General features: G+C 28.6%; 3 protein-coding genes across 5 annotated transcripts in view; all 3 read right to left on the bottom strand.

The window, feature by feature from the left end:
* The window catches only part of LOC142645024 (uncharacterized), a 48,890-nt gene extending 39,566 nt beyond the window's left edge, over positions 1–9,324 (bottom strand). Inside the window, exon 1 of the mRNA XM_075820080.1 lies at positions 8,574–9,324. The gene's annotated coding sequence lies outside the window, so the exon portion shown is untranslated. The remainder of the gene's footprint in view (positions 1–8,573) is intronic.
* A 1,036-nt stretch (positions 9,325–10,360) lies between these two features.
* On the bottom strand, positions 10,361–12,573 carry shop (sulfite oxidase). The gene is made up of 4 exons (XM_027339439.2): positions 12,328–12,573; positions 11,908–12,260; positions 11,621–11,838; positions 10,361–11,541 (listed from the first exon to the last, which is right to left on the bottom strand). The coding sequence occupies exons 1-4, from the start codon at positions 12,458–12,460 to the stop codon at positions 10,482–10,484; spliced, it is 1,764 nt and encodes a 587-aa protein (XP_027195240.1). The 5' UTR covers positions 12,461–12,573; the 3' UTR covers positions 10,361–10,481.
* A 165-nt stretch (positions 12,574–12,738) lies between these two features.
* Positions 12,739–17,695, bottom strand: LOC113789735 (uncharacterized). 3 transcript variants are annotated; one of them, XM_075820120.1, is made up of 3 exons: positions 17,349–17,695; positions 17,009–17,192; positions 12,739–16,919 (listed from the first exon to the last, which is right to left on the bottom strand). In XM_075820120.1, exon 3 carries the CDS (start codon positions 16,748–16,750, stop codon positions 13,517–13,519), a length of 3,234 nt encoding a protein of 1,077 aa, XP_075676235.1. In that variant the 5' UTR covers positions 16,751–16,919; positions 17,009–17,192; positions 17,349–17,695; the 3' UTR covers positions 12,739–13,516. The 3 variants fall into 3 exon arrangements, with proteins under 3 accessions (XP_075676235.1, XP_027195110.2, XP_027195111.2); XM_027339309.2 differs by having other exon boundaries at positions 17,353–17,695; XM_027339310.2 differs by lacking the exon at positions 17,349–17,695 and having other exon boundaries at positions 17,009–17,294.
* Between the last annotated feature and the right edge of the window lie 199 nt (positions 17,696–17,894).

The raw sequence follows: 17,894 nt of genomic DNA, 5'->3' as shown, positions 1-17,894 counted from the left end.
TATACACATTAAATAAGATGTTGTTGAGTAGTCGGTTGTTGTAGTTTTTTTGGTTGAAATTTCTGTACAAGATTGTAATGTAATAATCATCAAAGGTAAACAATAAATGTCATACATTTCAAATGAAACAAATTCATTTTTGATTTGATTCATCAAATCGAATCAATTTTATCAGCCATGATAGATTGATAATTACCAAAAACAAGATAGTCAATATCAACAACCAACAAAAGAAAAATTATTAAACAAACTGAACAAAATCAAATTAAATCAGGAAAGAAGAAAAAAAATTGAACAATAGAAATTGAGAAAAAAGCGAAAATTGTTTCAATTTTTTCAATCTAAAGAAAATGAAAATGAAATATACTGAAACGGAAATTGGACTTTATAAGACCGATTCGAAACGAACATTCAACAATCAATGATAATGATGATGATGATGATATAAAGCTATTTTTACCCACTATCATTCACTATTTCTACCAAGCAACCAACAAAAAAAAAAACGCCAATTTGTCATTTTTTTCTTATTATATTAACCAAAAAAAAAAAAAAAAGTCAACGAATGAATTTGTCGTCGATCATCATCATGACCGTTTATTCTATTACCACAAATCATTGATATCAAACATATTGATATACCCGACACACACACACACACACAAATGAATGAGAAAAGAATCAAAGAAGACGATGAAGAAGAATCGAAAAAAAAATGAATTTATTCATGAATGAATAAAACAAGATGATGATGTTGATGATGATGAAATACAGAATATTAAGAACATCCATCATCATCAACAACAACAACAACAACAAAAATATGAACAATATTATGAAACAGATTGAACTTATTCTTTGGAATAAAAAGAATGAATGACTATATATGATGATGATGATGACGACAACAACATCGATGATGTTGATGATGTTGATGATGTTAAATAAGAATGAAAAAATCATTCATAGCAAGTTGAACAGAATTATTATTATTTTGACTTGAAGAAAAAATAAATAGAATTCATAACCGGTCGGCATCGAGAAAGAAAGAGAGAATTGGAGTCGATCATCGAAGCAAGCAAGCAAGCAAGCAAAAAAAAACATTTCATTTTTGTCTTTTTTTTTCATACAATCATTTTTCTTGATTTTCTGTTACTGTTATTTTTCTTGTTTCAAATGAAAAAAATATATAGTAAAAACATTCAGTTAGTAAAAAAACATTCATAATAACAAAGAATTTTGCAAACAATTATTCGCAGTTCAACGAAAAAAAATATCATCATCATTAACATCAGATTATCGAATATCGAGAACCAAAACAACAAAAACAGACAAACAAACAAACAATTTTATTCTGTGTTTGGTCACAAATATATGATTTTTTTAAAATAAATATTCCCAATTGGATCAAAAATTGTAAATTTGAAATTTGAAATTTTCATTTGTTTGATTTTACTGCTGCTTTTATTTATTTCATAATAATCCATCGAACACTATCGATTGAAGTGAGGGGGTAAAGAAAAAAATTGATATCGATAGTTAAAATGACAAGTTTTTTTTTCTGTTTTGCTTTGGTTCATTCCATGAATTCTCCATTCTATCAAAGACTTATTTGTTGTTGTTTTTCTATTTATTTTCTTCATTTTTTCTCTCTCTCTCTCTCTCTCTCTCTCTCTCTCTCTCTCTCTCTCTCTCTCTCTCTCTCTCTCTCTTTTGATCGAACCAATTGAAACATGATAGATTTGTCGTTTATTTATTTATTTATTTTTTTTGCCGATAAAAAATTAGTGATTATATTTGTGGTATGATGATGATGATGATGATACTGTAACACAGCCCTGATAATGAACATCTTTTCTTATTATTTGGAACAACAACAACAACAATAACAAAATTGACAATGATCGTGATTGATTGTGTGTGTATGTGTAATATGGGACCTTTTTATGATCACCAAAAAAAAAAAAAAGAAAAAAAAAACAAATTTTTTTTTCTGGAACCAAAATTTTGCCAATTTTCTCATTCATTCATTCACAATATTGATCCTTGTTTGTCACTTTTTTTGTTCCGTCGATTGGAATTGATCCAAAATATACGATGATGATGATGATGAAAAAGCTGAAGATAAAATTCTTTTTTCCCAACATTCATGTTAGCCTGATTTGTTTTGTTTTGTTTTTTTTTGGTTCGATGAAAATTAGAAAAAATAAAATTTCCTGTAAACCAGCGCAAACACAAAAGGTTTTTCTTTTGGTGCCAAATAGAAATATCTGTTACATCATTGATGATGATAATTTGCCAATTTTTGTTTATCTGATGTCAACAACAACAAAAGTCCACAAATTTTGTTGGGAAAATTTCTGGGCAAAATTCCCAAAAAAAAAAAAAAAAACAGAACATAACAAAAAAGATGATCAAAATTCAAAATTTTTTTTCACACTTTGGTATATGTAGGAAACAAAAAACATTACATTTTTTCCGGTTGATAATTGTAATGATTAATATTTTAGGAAGGCAGCAGCAGCAAGAGCAAAACAAAAAAAAAATTACACTTTTTTTTTGGAGGGTATGTTCTTGTTAAAATCTTTTCACTTTCTTCTTGTTGTTGTTGTTGCTTGACATTCATTATAATCATCATCGTCGTCGTACATTATGTACCAATGATTATAGCAAAATATGAATAAATAATAAGAATATAAATTTGCATACAGCTAAAAGAAAAAAAATAAAAGTTAAGCCCCTTAACACCAACACCATGAAGAAGAAGGAGAAGAAGAAGAATTATCATCATCAGAATAAATCCCAGAACATTACAGAAAATTGATATTCGTTTTTCTTCTTCATTCTTCTTCTTCAAAAATCTTTCCTATTCTTCTTATTATCATTATATTTTTTGTATTATTATTATTGTTATTTCATCGATCATCACAACGACATTTGTGTGTGTATGTGATGTGTGTGTAAGTGTTAAGTGTAAATGTTCAAACAGAAAAAAAGCTAAAACTCAAAGATCAATTAGAGCCAATTATGTATTAATTTTATCTATTATAAAAAAAATAGATCCGAAAAAATGGATGCTTTCAAGAATCCATTGAAACAATTTATAACTATAAGAAGCTTATATGTTTTAAACTTTTATGATATGTTTTGCATTGTTGTTGTTGTTGTTGGGCATAGAAAAAAAATATAACCAAATGGTGGTGGTGATCTTTCATAGATTTTGTTTTTTTTTCACACACATCAAAATTGGAATGAAAAAACAAATTCAAAAAGAATTTTTGTTTCATTCATTCATATTCAACAGAAAGAAAAAGAGAGAATCTTTAATCATTCTGATTCAAAAAAATCATAGTGCTACAATGTTTAAAGATTTTATAAAAATCAAGAAAAACTCTCTCTCTCTCTCTCTCTCTATATATACAGGGTGAGAGAGATTATTAGATATGGAAGATTCTTTGTCTCTTTCCAATACGTTTTTCACTGGGTATCCAATTGAAAGATATTGCAAAGTTTTTTTTTTTTGTATTTGCCCCTTTTTAATTCTTCTTATTTGTTATTGTTATTTATTGTGTGTATGTGTGGAAATAGACCAAAGTAAAAATAGTTATAGATAAATTTTGGATGAAAACACTATGTGAAGATAATTTCATCTTTTTTGATCGTTTTTTTTCTCTCTCTCTTATCGCTTTGGTCTATCATCATCATAATCATAATCATAATCATAGTAGTAATCGTTTCCATCATTGGTTCACTTTGAACAAAGATTTTTTTTTGAAGGGGGAATTTTTTCATCAAGTAGTGTAACCGTTATTACTTTTTTTTTGTATCTGATAAACAGAGAATATCTTATAACTTTTTTGTTGTTGTTGTTGTTGAATGAATGTGTTTAACAACTAGAATTCAAAAAAAAAAACAATATTAAATGTTGATGAACAAAAAAAAAAAAAAATGAAACTTGAACGAAAAACAAAACAAACAGTAAGAATATTTATGTTTATTTCGTTGAAAAACAAAAAAAAATGGTCAAAAAGCAAGGCAAATTAAGAATGAAAAACTTAAACTTTCTTCTGGAAAAAAATAAAATGTTTTTTTGCTCTGTTCATAGAAACAAGATATTGAACATAGAGATGTATGGATATGGATATTGGTTCAATGTATTTTTGGTTGTGTTTTGTGAAAAATTCATTACAAACAATAGATGTCCGGCATTAAGAAATTTTTTTTGTTGTTATTGTGGAACTTATGGTGAAAATAAAAATGTAAGAAAATATTGTATCCACTTTTTGAAACTTTACATATTGGAAACATCATCTATCTTTGTGTATTTTGGTAAGTTTTAGTGATGGACAAACATAAACATAATTGACTAATTGAAAAGCAAACAAACTTGAAACGAAAAACAAAAAAATATCATTGTTTGACAAAAGAAAATTCTCTAACCCTTAAAAAATAAGTGGTTTGTTTTCGGCAGAAAAAAAATTCCAGCAAGATGATCAAATAACATTTAATTTTTTGCTAAAACGTAATTCAAGAATTTCATAGAGTTGAAATCCACAGAATTGATAGAAAAAATTAATTTTATCATTTTGAAAATCATTATTCATATGTGTGTTTTTGTTGTTGTTGTTGTTGTTGTTGTATTTGTATTTGGAAATCAGAAATAAATGAACAACATAAATGACAACTACAAACAGCAACAACAACAAAATGTAACTAAATTCAAATGAATTAAAACAACAACAACAACAAATATAGTAATGGAAGTAGAAAGGAAAAAACCAGAAAGATTAATGTATCGTTTACTTTTTTTACTTTAGATTCATTTTTTTAATTATATTTTCAATGAAAAAATGTAGAAAACAAAAACAAAATATATTCAGCATCCGGAAATGATAAAGAAGAAGAAGAAGATGTTTTCTTCTTTCTTCTTTTTTTTTCCATCATTTCTCTTTTGTATTTTGGTCATTCAATTTCAAATTCAATGATGAAAACAAAAAAAAAACAAAAAAAAAGTTTTCGTTTTTCTTTGCTCGTTTGTCCACCAATTTGCTTTTCTCTTTCTCTCTCTCTCTGCTTATTTCATTTAATTTTGGATCAATGATCGACTGAGGTTGAGAAAATAAACGAACCAAGAAAACGAATCGATCACCAAAACAACCAACCAAAAACAGAACATATAAGATTGATGTGATTATATCTTGAACAAAACGATATACGCTTATGGATGTTTATTTGATAAAATGAAAATTATAATTCATTTTTCTTCGTTTTCTTCTTCTTCTTCTTCTTGTTGGTTGATGGAGATCAAGTTACCTAAGAATTTATAAATTTATTTATGGATATAATATATAGGAAAAACAAAAAATTCATTTTTAATAGAAGAAAAAAATATGAAACTTTGTAGCCTTATGGTAAAGTGTTTTATTGATCGATTGATGTTGATTTTTCTATAGTTTTTGAAATCATTTTTTTTCTCTCTCTGGTTGGGAATGAACCGGAAAAAAACGAAGAGAAAGAGAGCAAAAAACTTTAATCCATTTGAAATGACTATCGAATTACATTCGAAACCTAAATGAATGAATGAAAATCAGTGCAAATTATTTTCGTTTTTGTTTGTTTTTGCATCAAACGACAAGTCAATTTGACTTTCAAAAAAAAAAAAATTCTTTGCTTTTTTTTCGCGCTCTTTTTTGTTTTGTTGTTGGACAACAATTTTCAGCTCAAATGATTTTGAATGAATAATTTTTTTTTGTTTTGGTTGTTCCATCATTCATTTATATTCAGTCTCTCGGGTTTTTCATAAATAACAGTACAGATCCGATTATTTGTTTTATATATTGGATTTTTGTTGTTTTTTTCGGGTTTTTGGCAATCCACCGTAAAATTGAATGAGGATGGATAGAAATTCATATTATTATTATTATATAATCACAATCAATTGAATCGATTTTCTCAACAAAAAAAACAAAAAAACAAACAAAAAATTCTCCCATTCATTTTTTCCCCTCTTTACATTCAATGAATGGAATTTTTCATTTTATTTTACCGGGATTCTAAAAAACAAAAACATTCCCGAGATGATTCTGTATGTGTTAGTTGGTTGGTTGGTTGGTTGTATACATATGCTGCTGCCTGATGATGATGATGATAATTTTTTTTTGCTTTTGCATAACCAATCAACCATGAAAATAAAATAAATCTTTTCAACAAAAAACCTAAAAACAATTGATAGATTACATAAGCTATACACTTGACTGATGTGTGTGTGTGTGTGTATGTAAATCCATTATGATTGGTGGTGTTGGTAGAAATTTTTCATCAAGATATTTTTTCAATCAAATTTGAAATCGATCATCATCATTATCGGTAAACAAATCGATCAAAATCATGATGATGATCATTCTAAGGCGACAAATCTACGGAAGGAAAATTAAGAAAAAATTTTGAATTTTAATTCGTTTGTTGTTTTGTAGTTTTGAATATATCTTGATCATTTATCAAAAAAATTCTGATTCGTTTTTCTGTTTTTGTGGCTATGTTCAACATCTTTCAACACACACACACACAACACGGATATAGAATCTAAACAAATGATGAAAACTAAACTAAACTAAACCAGGGCAATGTTGTTGTTGTTTGGTTGTTTGGTTGTTGTTGTTGTTTATCGTATTTTGTTACAAAATCATAGTTATCAAAATTTTCACATCTGTTTATATATTTATGATGATGATGATGATGATGATGATGAAAACAACAAGAAAAAGTGATCAATAAATTCAGTGAAAAGTGTGTGTGTTGTGTGTATTAATAAAAATCGATTTCGATTTCTATATTTTATTTATTCAATCAAACAAACAAACAAACAAACAAACAAACGAACGAAAAAAAAATTGAAATCCAAATCAATATGTCAGATTGATGATGATGATGATGATGATTGAAATGGCAATTGAATAATCAAATCGATTGCCGAAGAATTCATCTATTTTCAATGATGATGATGTTTGATAATGTTTGTAAAGAATTTTTTTTTTTTTTTTTTGCTACTTTTATTGAATATTTCTTATACTTTGAACAGACGAAAAACAACCCAAAATCAAACATCATCGGATAATAAATAATGTAACGAACATAAAGAATATCAACAACCAAAAAAAGCTTCTTTCGTTTCATTTCATTTCATTTTTCCTTCTTCTTCTTTTGCCTTGTTTGTTTGTTTGTTTGTTTAGATAAATGGATTGATTCTTTCAAATCATCATCATTGATGCAAAGATATCATCATCATCATCGTTATTTTGAAGAATAAAATATTTTGAATCTTTAATGAATCAATCAATGTTGATGATGATGATGATGATTATGCATTATATGGATATATATTGTTCATGTCAATCAACAACAACAACAACAAAAGTAAGCATCATCCAAATCCATATTTAGCACGGCAGGCACGAATTTTCAATTTTCAATTTTTGTTTTACTTTATCATCATCATCATCAGCAACATTTTTTTACATTTTTTGGTCATTCATTTTAAAAGTGTGGAAGAAAATTTGTAAACAAAGATCATCTCGAGAAAAAAAATAAACATTAAACAAAACCAAAACCCAAACCTGATAGATATTCAAATTACATAAATAATTTTACATTCGTTGATAATGATTTTTTTGGATAGTGTTTGATGCATGCATTTCCTTATTATTATTATTATTTGTTTACTTTGGAATGGAAATTCGTTAGTTTGGGATTTTTCTGTTGCTGAAAAATGGAAACATTTTACAAAATTATCAAGCGAAGAAAAAAAAATTGAACTCAGTTCTTGGAAGAGTGAGAGAGAAAGAAAGAGAAACATTGATTCAAATGAATTCAGGAAATAGGTGATTGTTGTTGTTGTTGTTGATGTCATGAATGATGATGATGATGATACCAAAATACGATTCTTGTTTGTATTAAAATTGGATAACATTATCATCACTTTTGGATTCTTTTTCAAACAAGCAAAAAAAATTTTTACCTTTCAAAAAATTTTCAATTCATTTGAATTTATCAAAGTTTTTTACAAAATTTGCACACACACACACAGTATCTATCAGATGATTGTAACATACAGATAACAGACAGATAGAGAGAGAGAGAATTGATTTTACATGCAAAACTTTTTTTTTTTGTTGTTACTTTGACACAGAATTTGAAACAACAACAACAACAACAAATCAAACATAGGAAATGTCAAAAAAGAAATCTTTTTTTCCTATTGATATAACCTGATAATACTTTATTTACAAATATCTATGTTTGGTCGAAGATTTGGGTTATGTATGTTTTGTATAGAATGTTATCATATAAATGTTTCCGGTTCCGTAAAGAAAAAATGATAATATTCAAGCATAAATAAACCTATCACCTATTATGATATGAAAGTAAAAATGAACGGAATTGATGGTGAAGAAAAAAAAAAACATATCCAGGTTATCTTCCCTGAAGAAGACCCTGAAGCAAAAAAGTGAAAAAAAAACATTCAAATGATGATGATGATAATACCTGTTGTTTTGGAAAAAATTTTCAACACCTACCTATAATGAAAAAAAAATAAACACAGATAATGTTGTTGTTGTTGTTGTTGTTGTAATTCAGTTTATTTTGGTTATTCTGGTTATTCTGTGATTTTTTGGTTTTTCTTTTCTTTTGGTCACAATATTTGAATATCACACACACAACGAAAAAATGATGGCGCCACAAATCAAACAGAGCAAAAAAAAGGTAGAATTTCGAAAACAAAAATCAACGGGAAAATTATTAAATTTAACCAAAGAGAAACACTCACACACTTGAAACAAACACCAAAAAAAAAAAAAAAAAAAATCAAATCAAAAAGTGGTAAATAAATTTTATTATTTGGTAATCACTAAATAACCGTTTTCACAACAGTGGAAGGAAATCAAAAAAACAAAAAACGAAAAAATATTTAACATATAACAGATGGGTCAATTGATAAAAGCAACAACGAAAGAATTAAAATACCGACATATCCAATTAAACGAATATGAATGAATGAATGAATGAATGAATAACCGAATTGGCCATAAACGACGACGACGACGACGATGATGATGACGACAAATCGGTAATAGCAAACGATGAATATATGTGTATGTGTATGGCTACATTTTTTTTTCTGGCCCGGTGCGCGTTATAAAAAGATAGAGTAAAAATGAAAAATAAAAGAAGGAAAGAAAGAAGAATATAAATAAATAAAAATGAAAGAGATTTTTTTTCGGTTTTTATTCGCTTCGGTTATTGTTAGAAAGTTTACCCGATTCGTTTAAAACATCGAAGAACGTATTTGCGAGAACAAGATTCATACACAAGATATATACTTTACCCATTCATATATATGTGTGTAATGGGATTTTTTTTTGTCTAACAGCGCCTGATCCAAAATGTTTTTTTTTCTTTCCCATTTTGGGTACTTTACTTTACTTTAGTTTTTCTTTCCACGGTTTTTGAGTTTTTTTTCAAAAGAATCAAAAAAAAAAAAAATTAAAGAATATTCGGGTTTTTCTCTTCTTCTCTTCTTATTTATATAACATACATTAGCTAATAGTTGAAATAAAATGAAATGGATCATTATTATTATTATTATTGAATCTTTTTTCAACGAAGAAGAAGAAGAAAAGAAGAAAAACAGGAGGAGAGAGAAACAAAAAACAAAAAAAAAAAAAAATCAAGAATGAAAATGATATTGATGATGAAAACCGAATCAAAGAAAAAAAAATGTTGAAATCAGAATTTATTTATGAAAAAAAAAGAAAAAAATTCTTAATGAAAACCATGATGATGATGAGGAAAAGGAAAAAGATAACGAAAAAGAAAAAACAAATAAACCTGAAAAATGTTCAAAGAATTCATCCATGAAATAAGGGAAAAAAGTCTTTTACATTCTCTGAAAATTCTTTTATTTTTTTCCCCGTTATTTTATACAAAACATCACGAAGGTATTTACATCGTTTAACTGTGTGTGTGTATGTGTGTTTTTGAAGAAATTATAATAAAACTAATGTTTTTTTCTATAATTTCTTTCTTTTGTGGAGTGAAGGGGAATGTGATTGAAATCAAAAATCTTTAGGAAATTTATCCACAATCAAATGAATTGAAAAACAATTTGTAAAATAAAATTTTTGGTAACTAATTTTAAATTTATTATATTTTTCTTATTATAAATTGTAAATAAATAAAATTTGAATGAAACAAATTAATTATAATTTAGAATTGAAATTAAATCAAAAAAAAAAAAATGCCGGCTTTGAATTTGAATTTTTTTTTATTTCATGCTTTTCATCAAAAACATTACCGACATCTATTGACTTGGATACAGAAATTTAACGAATAATATTTTAAAGAAATAATAACAAATGTTTTTTTTTTGAAAATTTTCCTAATTGGTTTTTACGAATGAATAAAATTTGTTTTTTGTTGTTTGTTTAATCGATAATGATATTAACACGATGCCATGAATTATTTAAAAGTCCACGAAAATTCCAAATTTCTTCACTTTTTGATGGTTGTGTATTGTGACTTGAATCAAATGCACGACATATAATTTGTATTTGATTACCTTGAAATAATTGTTCATTTTTTAATGGTAAATCTATTTGCCATAATGTCCATGAATATGTATGTGTTGAACCTTTGGTTGGTGTTTCTTGTTCAAGATTTGCTACATGCCATGTATGGCCATTATCTATTGATAAATCAACACGTATTACTGATCGTCCACCACCACTCCATGCATAACCTGATGCTTCAATGACTGGTTGCATTCGACCATCAAATTCTTTCCAAACAATTTTCACTTGTTCATCCGGTTTTGGTAAACAAATAGCCGATTGAATTGGCATCTCTTGAATAGCATATGCATGAGCAAATTCTTCTGGAGTGGCTTGTGTTTTATCTGATGGAAAACTTTTATAATCATTACGTTGCCAATGTGATGTTGATTCATCATCGCTCAAAATAATTCTACTAAGCCATTTAACATTTCGTGCACCAACAATACCTGGTGCAATTAATCGAACAGGAAAACCATGATCAGCAGGCAATGGTTCACCATTCATTTCATATGCTAATATAAATTCAGCATTCGGATCTAAAGCTTTATCAGCTGGTACACTAGCACCATAAGGTGCAGAAGTAGCATCCAAATCTAATCCTTCAAATTGTACATGTTTAATTGATGGATGATCAAGCTTAGCTTGACAATAATGTAATACATCGATTAATTTAGCACCACTCCATCGAGTATTACCGATTGCACCTAATTTCCATCCAATTCCTTTTACTTGTTTTACCTTATTTAGATCATCACGTCGATTACCACCACATTGTATAACACTGGTTACAGTATGTTTTGGAAACAATGTTTTCAATTGTTCCAAATTAAATTCAAATGTATCATTCAAACCATAACCTTCAATTTCAAGAATATAATCATCAGCATCAACACGTGGAACTGAAAGATGATTACGTATGAAAAATTTTTCACTATACAAAATACAAATAAAGAAAGAAAATAAAATAAATTGATCTCATTGATCAAATAAATAGCCACAAAAAAAACTACTTTGGTGTATGAAAATTTTGTATTAATATTTCACCGGGTGTTTCAGCATTAAAAGGTTTATCATGATGTATCAATAATGATTGATCACGTTCAGGAATAAATTCAAATAAATCATCAGCATTTTTATCCGGTTTTAAGCGATCTTCTTTTCGAAGATTACCAATTCGATATGATTCAAGAATTTCATAAACCTGTTGCGTATGATGTTGACTATAAACCTATGATAATTCATTAGAAAACAAAAAAGAGGTAAGAGTTAGAAAAATAAAAACAATACATTAACATACTTTCCAAAATGGTTCAACAGAATTACCGGCACCAAGCAAAATATTATCACCACCTGGATGTTCAGTCAAGAACGGTGTTACATCATATACACCAGCTTTATATACGATCCATACACCTAAATCGGTTGTTGGATCATTATGTTTGGCCACATCAGCTAATGAATAAACAGGTAATCCGTCAACTGGTAAACCTGGAATAATTTTTAAATTGTTTTGACTGTTTTCTTTGGCAAATAGTAACCATTTTCGTTTGAAATATAATTCATATGATGAATATATTGATAAAGTTACAAACGCAATACGTCCATATAATGAATAATATTTGGTCCATTTATGATCACGATAACGATATTCTAATGAAAATTTATTTAATCGATCACGATTGAATCAGATGTTGATTGATATTATTATGACACATACGATTATCGTTTGATATTGTTGATAATAAAAATCTTTGATTATTATATCGGAATTTTGGTTGCAAACGTAACAATAATGAAGATGATAATGATGATGATGTTAATGAAAATAATCTGGCTGAAAATCTACACATGATCTTTAAAAGTAAAAAAAATTCTCATATTTCTTCCTAAATAATTACAAAATAACATCTATTTAATTTAAAGAAACAGAAAACAAAAAATTTCATTTGGACTTGATATATAATAAAAAAAAATGAATACTATTCGAGTACAAAAAAAAACTGAATGAAAAGCTAATGATACCCAACTGTGTAATCAGAATCAAAATAGACAACAACAACAAAATAATTTGAATTCAAAATTTATTCACAGATATTTTCATCATCATTAAATTAAATTAATTAAGTGATAAAGAAGAAAATTTGTATTAATTCATTTCAATATTACAATAATAATAATAATATGAATAAAATAAAGAATTACAAACAAATTGAGAAAGAGAGAGAAAAAAAGGGGATATAATTCATTCTAAAATAAAGAAAAGAAACGAAAAAAAAAAATCCTATTGAGTGTTTGTAATATCTGTTTTTCATAGTGTATGGATTTCGCGGAAGCAAGATAGAAAAGAGTAAGTAACAAAATGAGGAGGGGAGAAAAAAAATTGTGAAACATGCAAATTATATAATTATAATATGTAATATGTAAACAAATATTAAGAAATTTTTAAATAATAATTAAAAAAAATGTAGCATATCAGAGAAAAAGAAAAAATAATATCAGAAGAATATAAACTAAAATATTTGAAATTGAAACAAAAAGAAAAAAAATTCATTTTCTTCATTGAATCAATCAGTATTTGTAGGAATTTTCAATTGAATTGAGTAGCAAAAAAAAGAAGAAAAAGAAGTAAGAAACAATAAGTGTTTGTGTAATATCATTTGATTGATGAGGCAAAAAAAGAAGTCAAAAATGGCAATCAGAAAAAAAATTGATTAATTCCAATATTAATTGATGATTGCACCGAAAAATTATTTTGTATATCGAGTTAATCGAGTTTTTAGTGTTTGTTTTTTTTGTGATAAAATTTTTTTCTTTCTGTTTTTGAATGAGAATTATTGTTTCGAATATTTGATTATTCTTTTAGCCAAATTTTTTTTTTTTTTTTTGTTTTTTTCATTCGAAATAATTTAGTTTTTAGTTGTAGAGGTTATTGGTAGACTATTATTATTATTATTATTGATAATCATATTATTATTATCAACATGATTATCACCATTATTATTATTATTATGGCCATTAACATCCGTTATATTTTTATTGTTCATCAATTGATCTTGATGCTGCTGCTGTGGACAAAATGATGATAATGTAGATGTCAACAATGATGATGATGATGATGTTGATGATGATGATGTTGATGATGATAATAATGGACTTGATGTATCCAATATCGAGCACATTGCCTGTTGTATACTACGTTCCCAAATATGTAATAATAATGTAAATGAATATCTCATTGGCATATGTCGAATATTACAGCCAAAATTTGAATAAATTTTTGAGAAAAAATGACAATTTTTATATTGTTCGGATTCAAGTTCACAATGTGGTGGAACATCGGGATAATCTTCAGGTATATAGACAACGATAGGCGGTACGGATGGTAAACGACTATCATCTAATCGACAAAGTAAATGTTGACATTTAGATGAACCAAATCTACGTGTTGATAATGCTTGTACTTTAAAACGCATATCAAGTCGAGCAATTTCACCCTGTAATATATCGGGTAATGATTTACCATTACGATTTCGCAGTGAAAGGCGATTCATTCGTCGTTTCCATGTTTCAATACGGCGATCAATAAGGCCACCTTTTTTCATCATAGTTCTTCCAGAAACATTACTGTAACAAATGTAATTACCACTGATATTAACACGATGTGCCAAAAGATATGGATCAGGATTTAATACAGATAATGCAGGACCAAATGTTTTATGTGCAACATGAAAATATGTAGGCTTACGAAAATTACGTGTAACAGCATCCAATAATGGCTGACAAGTATCTTGCATTCTTGCATGTACAGTCGATGAACCTGATTGACCTAACATGGACATTGAAGAAATTGTAGGTATGATACTGCCCGCTGCCAGTCGAGATTTATTCAATGATGAAGGCGAATCGGTTAGATTTGTACTATGATTATCCATTTTATTCATGGTTCCATTATTGGCTAACAAATTTTTATTTGCCAAAAAATTAGCATTTGATTCAAGTAATGCTTCACATCGTTCCAACAATTCTAATGATGCAGGAGTGACGCCAGTCACAATCCGAAGAATATTTCTTCTTTTATCATTAAGGGAATCATTCACATCATTTTTCTGAATAGCTTCTTCTAATGGTTCTCTATATTTTTGCAATGCTTGTAATAATTGTTGTTCCTTTGTACGAGTCGGTTGTGTTGATGATACAGATCCGGGAGTGTTTAATTGCTGATTCTGTGGTGATGGCGTTTCAATCGAATGTGGTGGACGACTAGCTGGTGATGGCATCAGTTGAGGTGCTGCTGGACTGCCTGTACCGATAAAATTAGAATTGACCGGTGATCCATGATGATGAGCATGATGATTAGCGGGAATCATTGTTGCTTGACCAGAACCAAGAATTGGTCCACTTGTTGCCAACATTTTAGGCTGCTGTTGTTGACCGCCCATCGGTTGTGTTTGTTGTATTCCAACACCTGGCATTGGTTGCTGTTGTTGCGATGGTTGTGATTGTGGCTGCTGATTTGCTGTAAGTATTTGAGCCGAAAGCAAACCTTTATTTGTTGGTCCAACGGAGCCACCCATCACGTTATTATCACTTGAAGGTATCGAAGTGTTAGCCGTTGTCATCATTGTTGCTTGATTACCTGGACCTAACTGTACTGATACCTGTTGTTGTTGTTGCAGATGTTGCCGAGCAGCGATCGCCTGTTGTTGCTGTTGATGCGACATTAACGTTTGACCACCGGTTGAAGATCCGGTCACAATTTGGGTTTGTTGCCCAAATTGATTAGTAAATTGTGCAGTCTGTGCCATGTTTCCAGCAGAATTTTGCGCTTGTTGAGGTTGTTGCTGAGGCATAGTCGATTGCATGCTGGCTGTATTAACATTGACATGTTGCATTTGATTGGTTTTATTGATGAATTGCTGTTGTTGAATACCGGACGTCGATGTCATACATGAAGTAGGATGTTGATCCTGAAACTGGCCACTTTGTGGCTGTTGCTGCATTTGAATCTGAATCTGTTGTGTATTAATTGGTCGAGGCTGTTGTTGATGTTGAAGAACAAGTATCGGTACCGATCCTGGTTGTTGCTGAGATGTTTGTTGCTGTTGCTGACCAATAGTATTCATCATGTGAGTTTGTCCAGAAACAGTTTGTCGGATATTAGCTGCGACCAATTGCGCTTGTTGCTGTGATTGTTGTCGAGGTATTCGTAACTGTATATTTGGATTATTATTCAATGTTGTATTAATTTGACGAATTTGGTTAGCATTAGCATTTGTTGCAGCTATCATTCGTTGATTCATCATTTGATTTGGTTGCATCATTCGAGCGTTTGCTGTATTTTGTTGCTGAAGTTGCGATTGTAATGTCATGGTCGGTTGTTGATTTGATCCGACAGGCATTTGATTCTGTTGCTGCTGTTGCATTTGCATTGCGGCCAATTGTTGTTGATTTGCTTGCTGTTGCTGAAATTGTTGTTGATTACTGACCATTATTTTGGCTTTATTAGCGGCCATTGTCATCATTTGTGAATTAGCATTGAGAACAGCATTTGCCGGTTGATTTGTTATAGCCGTTACATTTGCATTTTGTTGTTGTTGATTGTTACTGATAAAACCGCTTGATGCTGGCATTGTCATCATTTTATTCATTGTAACCGAAGTTGGTCGCTGTGAATTATTCGCATTCATCATTTGTTGAGATTGTTGTTGTTGTTGTTGCTGCTGCTGTTGTTGTTGATGATGGATCGAATCATTAAGATGACCAGTTGTAGTCATCATCATATGTGTTCCTACTGGTTTTTGTCCAACGCCCCCGCCCATATTATTATGTAATGCAATGACATTTTTATTCATCATTTGTTGTTGTTGTTGTTGTTGCTGCTGTTGTTGTTGTTGTTGTTGTTGTTGCATTAGTTTTCGAGCCATAACACTTTTGATAAAATTTTGTGCATGATTCCAATAATCATCCGGTGTAGGATATTTTTGATAAAAAGTATTTTCAATATCTTCCGGTACAAAATTAATACCAGTTTTAGCAATCGTATCTTTCATATGATTTAATACTCGTTGTCTTAAATCGGTTGTTATATTTTTTGTTGCATGTTGTACTGGCTGTACTGATGTTCCCGGATTGGTAGCCATCGTCTGTTTTCTTTTTCTTTTGAATTTTGTTCGATTGATTGGAAAAAAAATGTTGAGAATTCGATATATATATTGTTCATAACAACCAAAAATTTTGTTAGTTTAAAATATAAATGAATAAATCATGTCGGTCATCTGATTTTGTTGTCGTTTTTTTTCGAACAATTTTCTAAATTTTCAATTCACAAAAAAAAAAGTGAAAAACAAGTTAATCGATAAAAACAATCAATAATTATTCAAAGAAAAAAAAACTTTTACCTTTTTATAAAATTAAAATCAAATTAGTTTATTGTTGCAATCGAATTTTTTTTGAATAATTTTTTTTGTTGTTGTTGTTTGGAATGAAATTAGGCCGGCTTTTGGTTCCAATATAACAAAAAATTTTTTTCATATAAAAACACCATACACGTATACATACAAAGAATGATGGTGGATCAATTGACTAGGGGACCATATGAAATTGAAATTGAAATTGAAAAAAAAGAAAGAAAAATTTAGTTATTTTAATAAAAACGAAATAAAAGGCTAGGAAGGCTATATGGAGGTATTTTTTTTTGAAGGGGGGAAATGAAAGGAAAAAAAGGCTGGCTATACTCACTCACTCATTAACTAACTTGCTCAATTCGTATGTTTTTTTTTTTGCTCAATTTTTTTTCGGTACCTTGGTGCGCGTGTCGAGGGAGAAAGGCAAAAAATAAAAAATATTGAAAATGTTGAAAAAGGTAGAAGCAAAACAAAATGTTTGAAGAAAAAAAAATTATTGGTCAACTTATGTGATGGTAGTGGCACATTTATTTGTTCGGTAAGGGGGAAAAAACAATCAATTTTTTATCATGAAAACGAAACAACAACAAAAAAGGTTCATCCAAAAAAGATAATATCAGATCAAAAACGAAAACAAAAAAAGGTATTTTTAATTCAACAAATTAAGAAAAAAAAGCAAACGTTTCTTTTCACAAACAAAATTAATTAGAAAAACTACAACAACAACAAAAAAAAACAGGACAAAAAATCAAATATTTAGAAGAAAAATACATTATATAATGTAGTTGTAATACATTCTCTTTGGTTGTTTTGGATATTTTTGTTTTTCATTCATTTTTCAATATTTCCATCTTTTACCGTTAGATTTCTCTCATTTTCT

Source organism: Dermatophagoides pteronyssinus, unplaced genomic scaffold, assembly GCF_027571235.1.
Source record: "Dermatophagoides pteronyssinus isolate colony J.1.1.1.1 unplaced genomic scaffold, Derpt_VIB-CSIC_2022.12 sq0005, whole genome shotgun sequence".
NCBI lineage: Eukaryota > Metazoa > Arthropoda > Arachnida > Sarcoptiformes > Pyroglyphidae > Dermatophagoides > Dermatophagoides pteronyssinus.
This window is presented reverse-complemented; position numbering and strand designations above follow the sequence as displayed.

What these genes read in the sequence shown, in the direction of transcription:
- shop (XM_027339439.2), bottom strand. Translation starts at nt 12,460, where the DNA reads ATGTGTAGATTTTCAGCCAGATTATTTTCATTAACATCATCATCATTA. An exon ending in CTGTTGAACCATTTTGGAAA is followed by an intron (nt 11,839 to 11,907) that starts GTATGTTAATGT and finishes GAATTATCATAG; the next exon opens with GTTTATAGTCAACATCATAC. An exon ending in CAAAATTTTCATACACCAAA is followed by an intron (nt 11,542 to 11,620) that starts GTAGTTTTTTTT and finishes TATTTTGTATAG; the next exon opens with TGAAAAATTTTTCATACGTA.
- LOC113789735 (XM_075820120.1), bottom strand. Translation starts at nt 16,750, where the DNA reads ATGGCTACCAATCCGGGAACATCAGTACAGCCAGTACAACATGCAACA.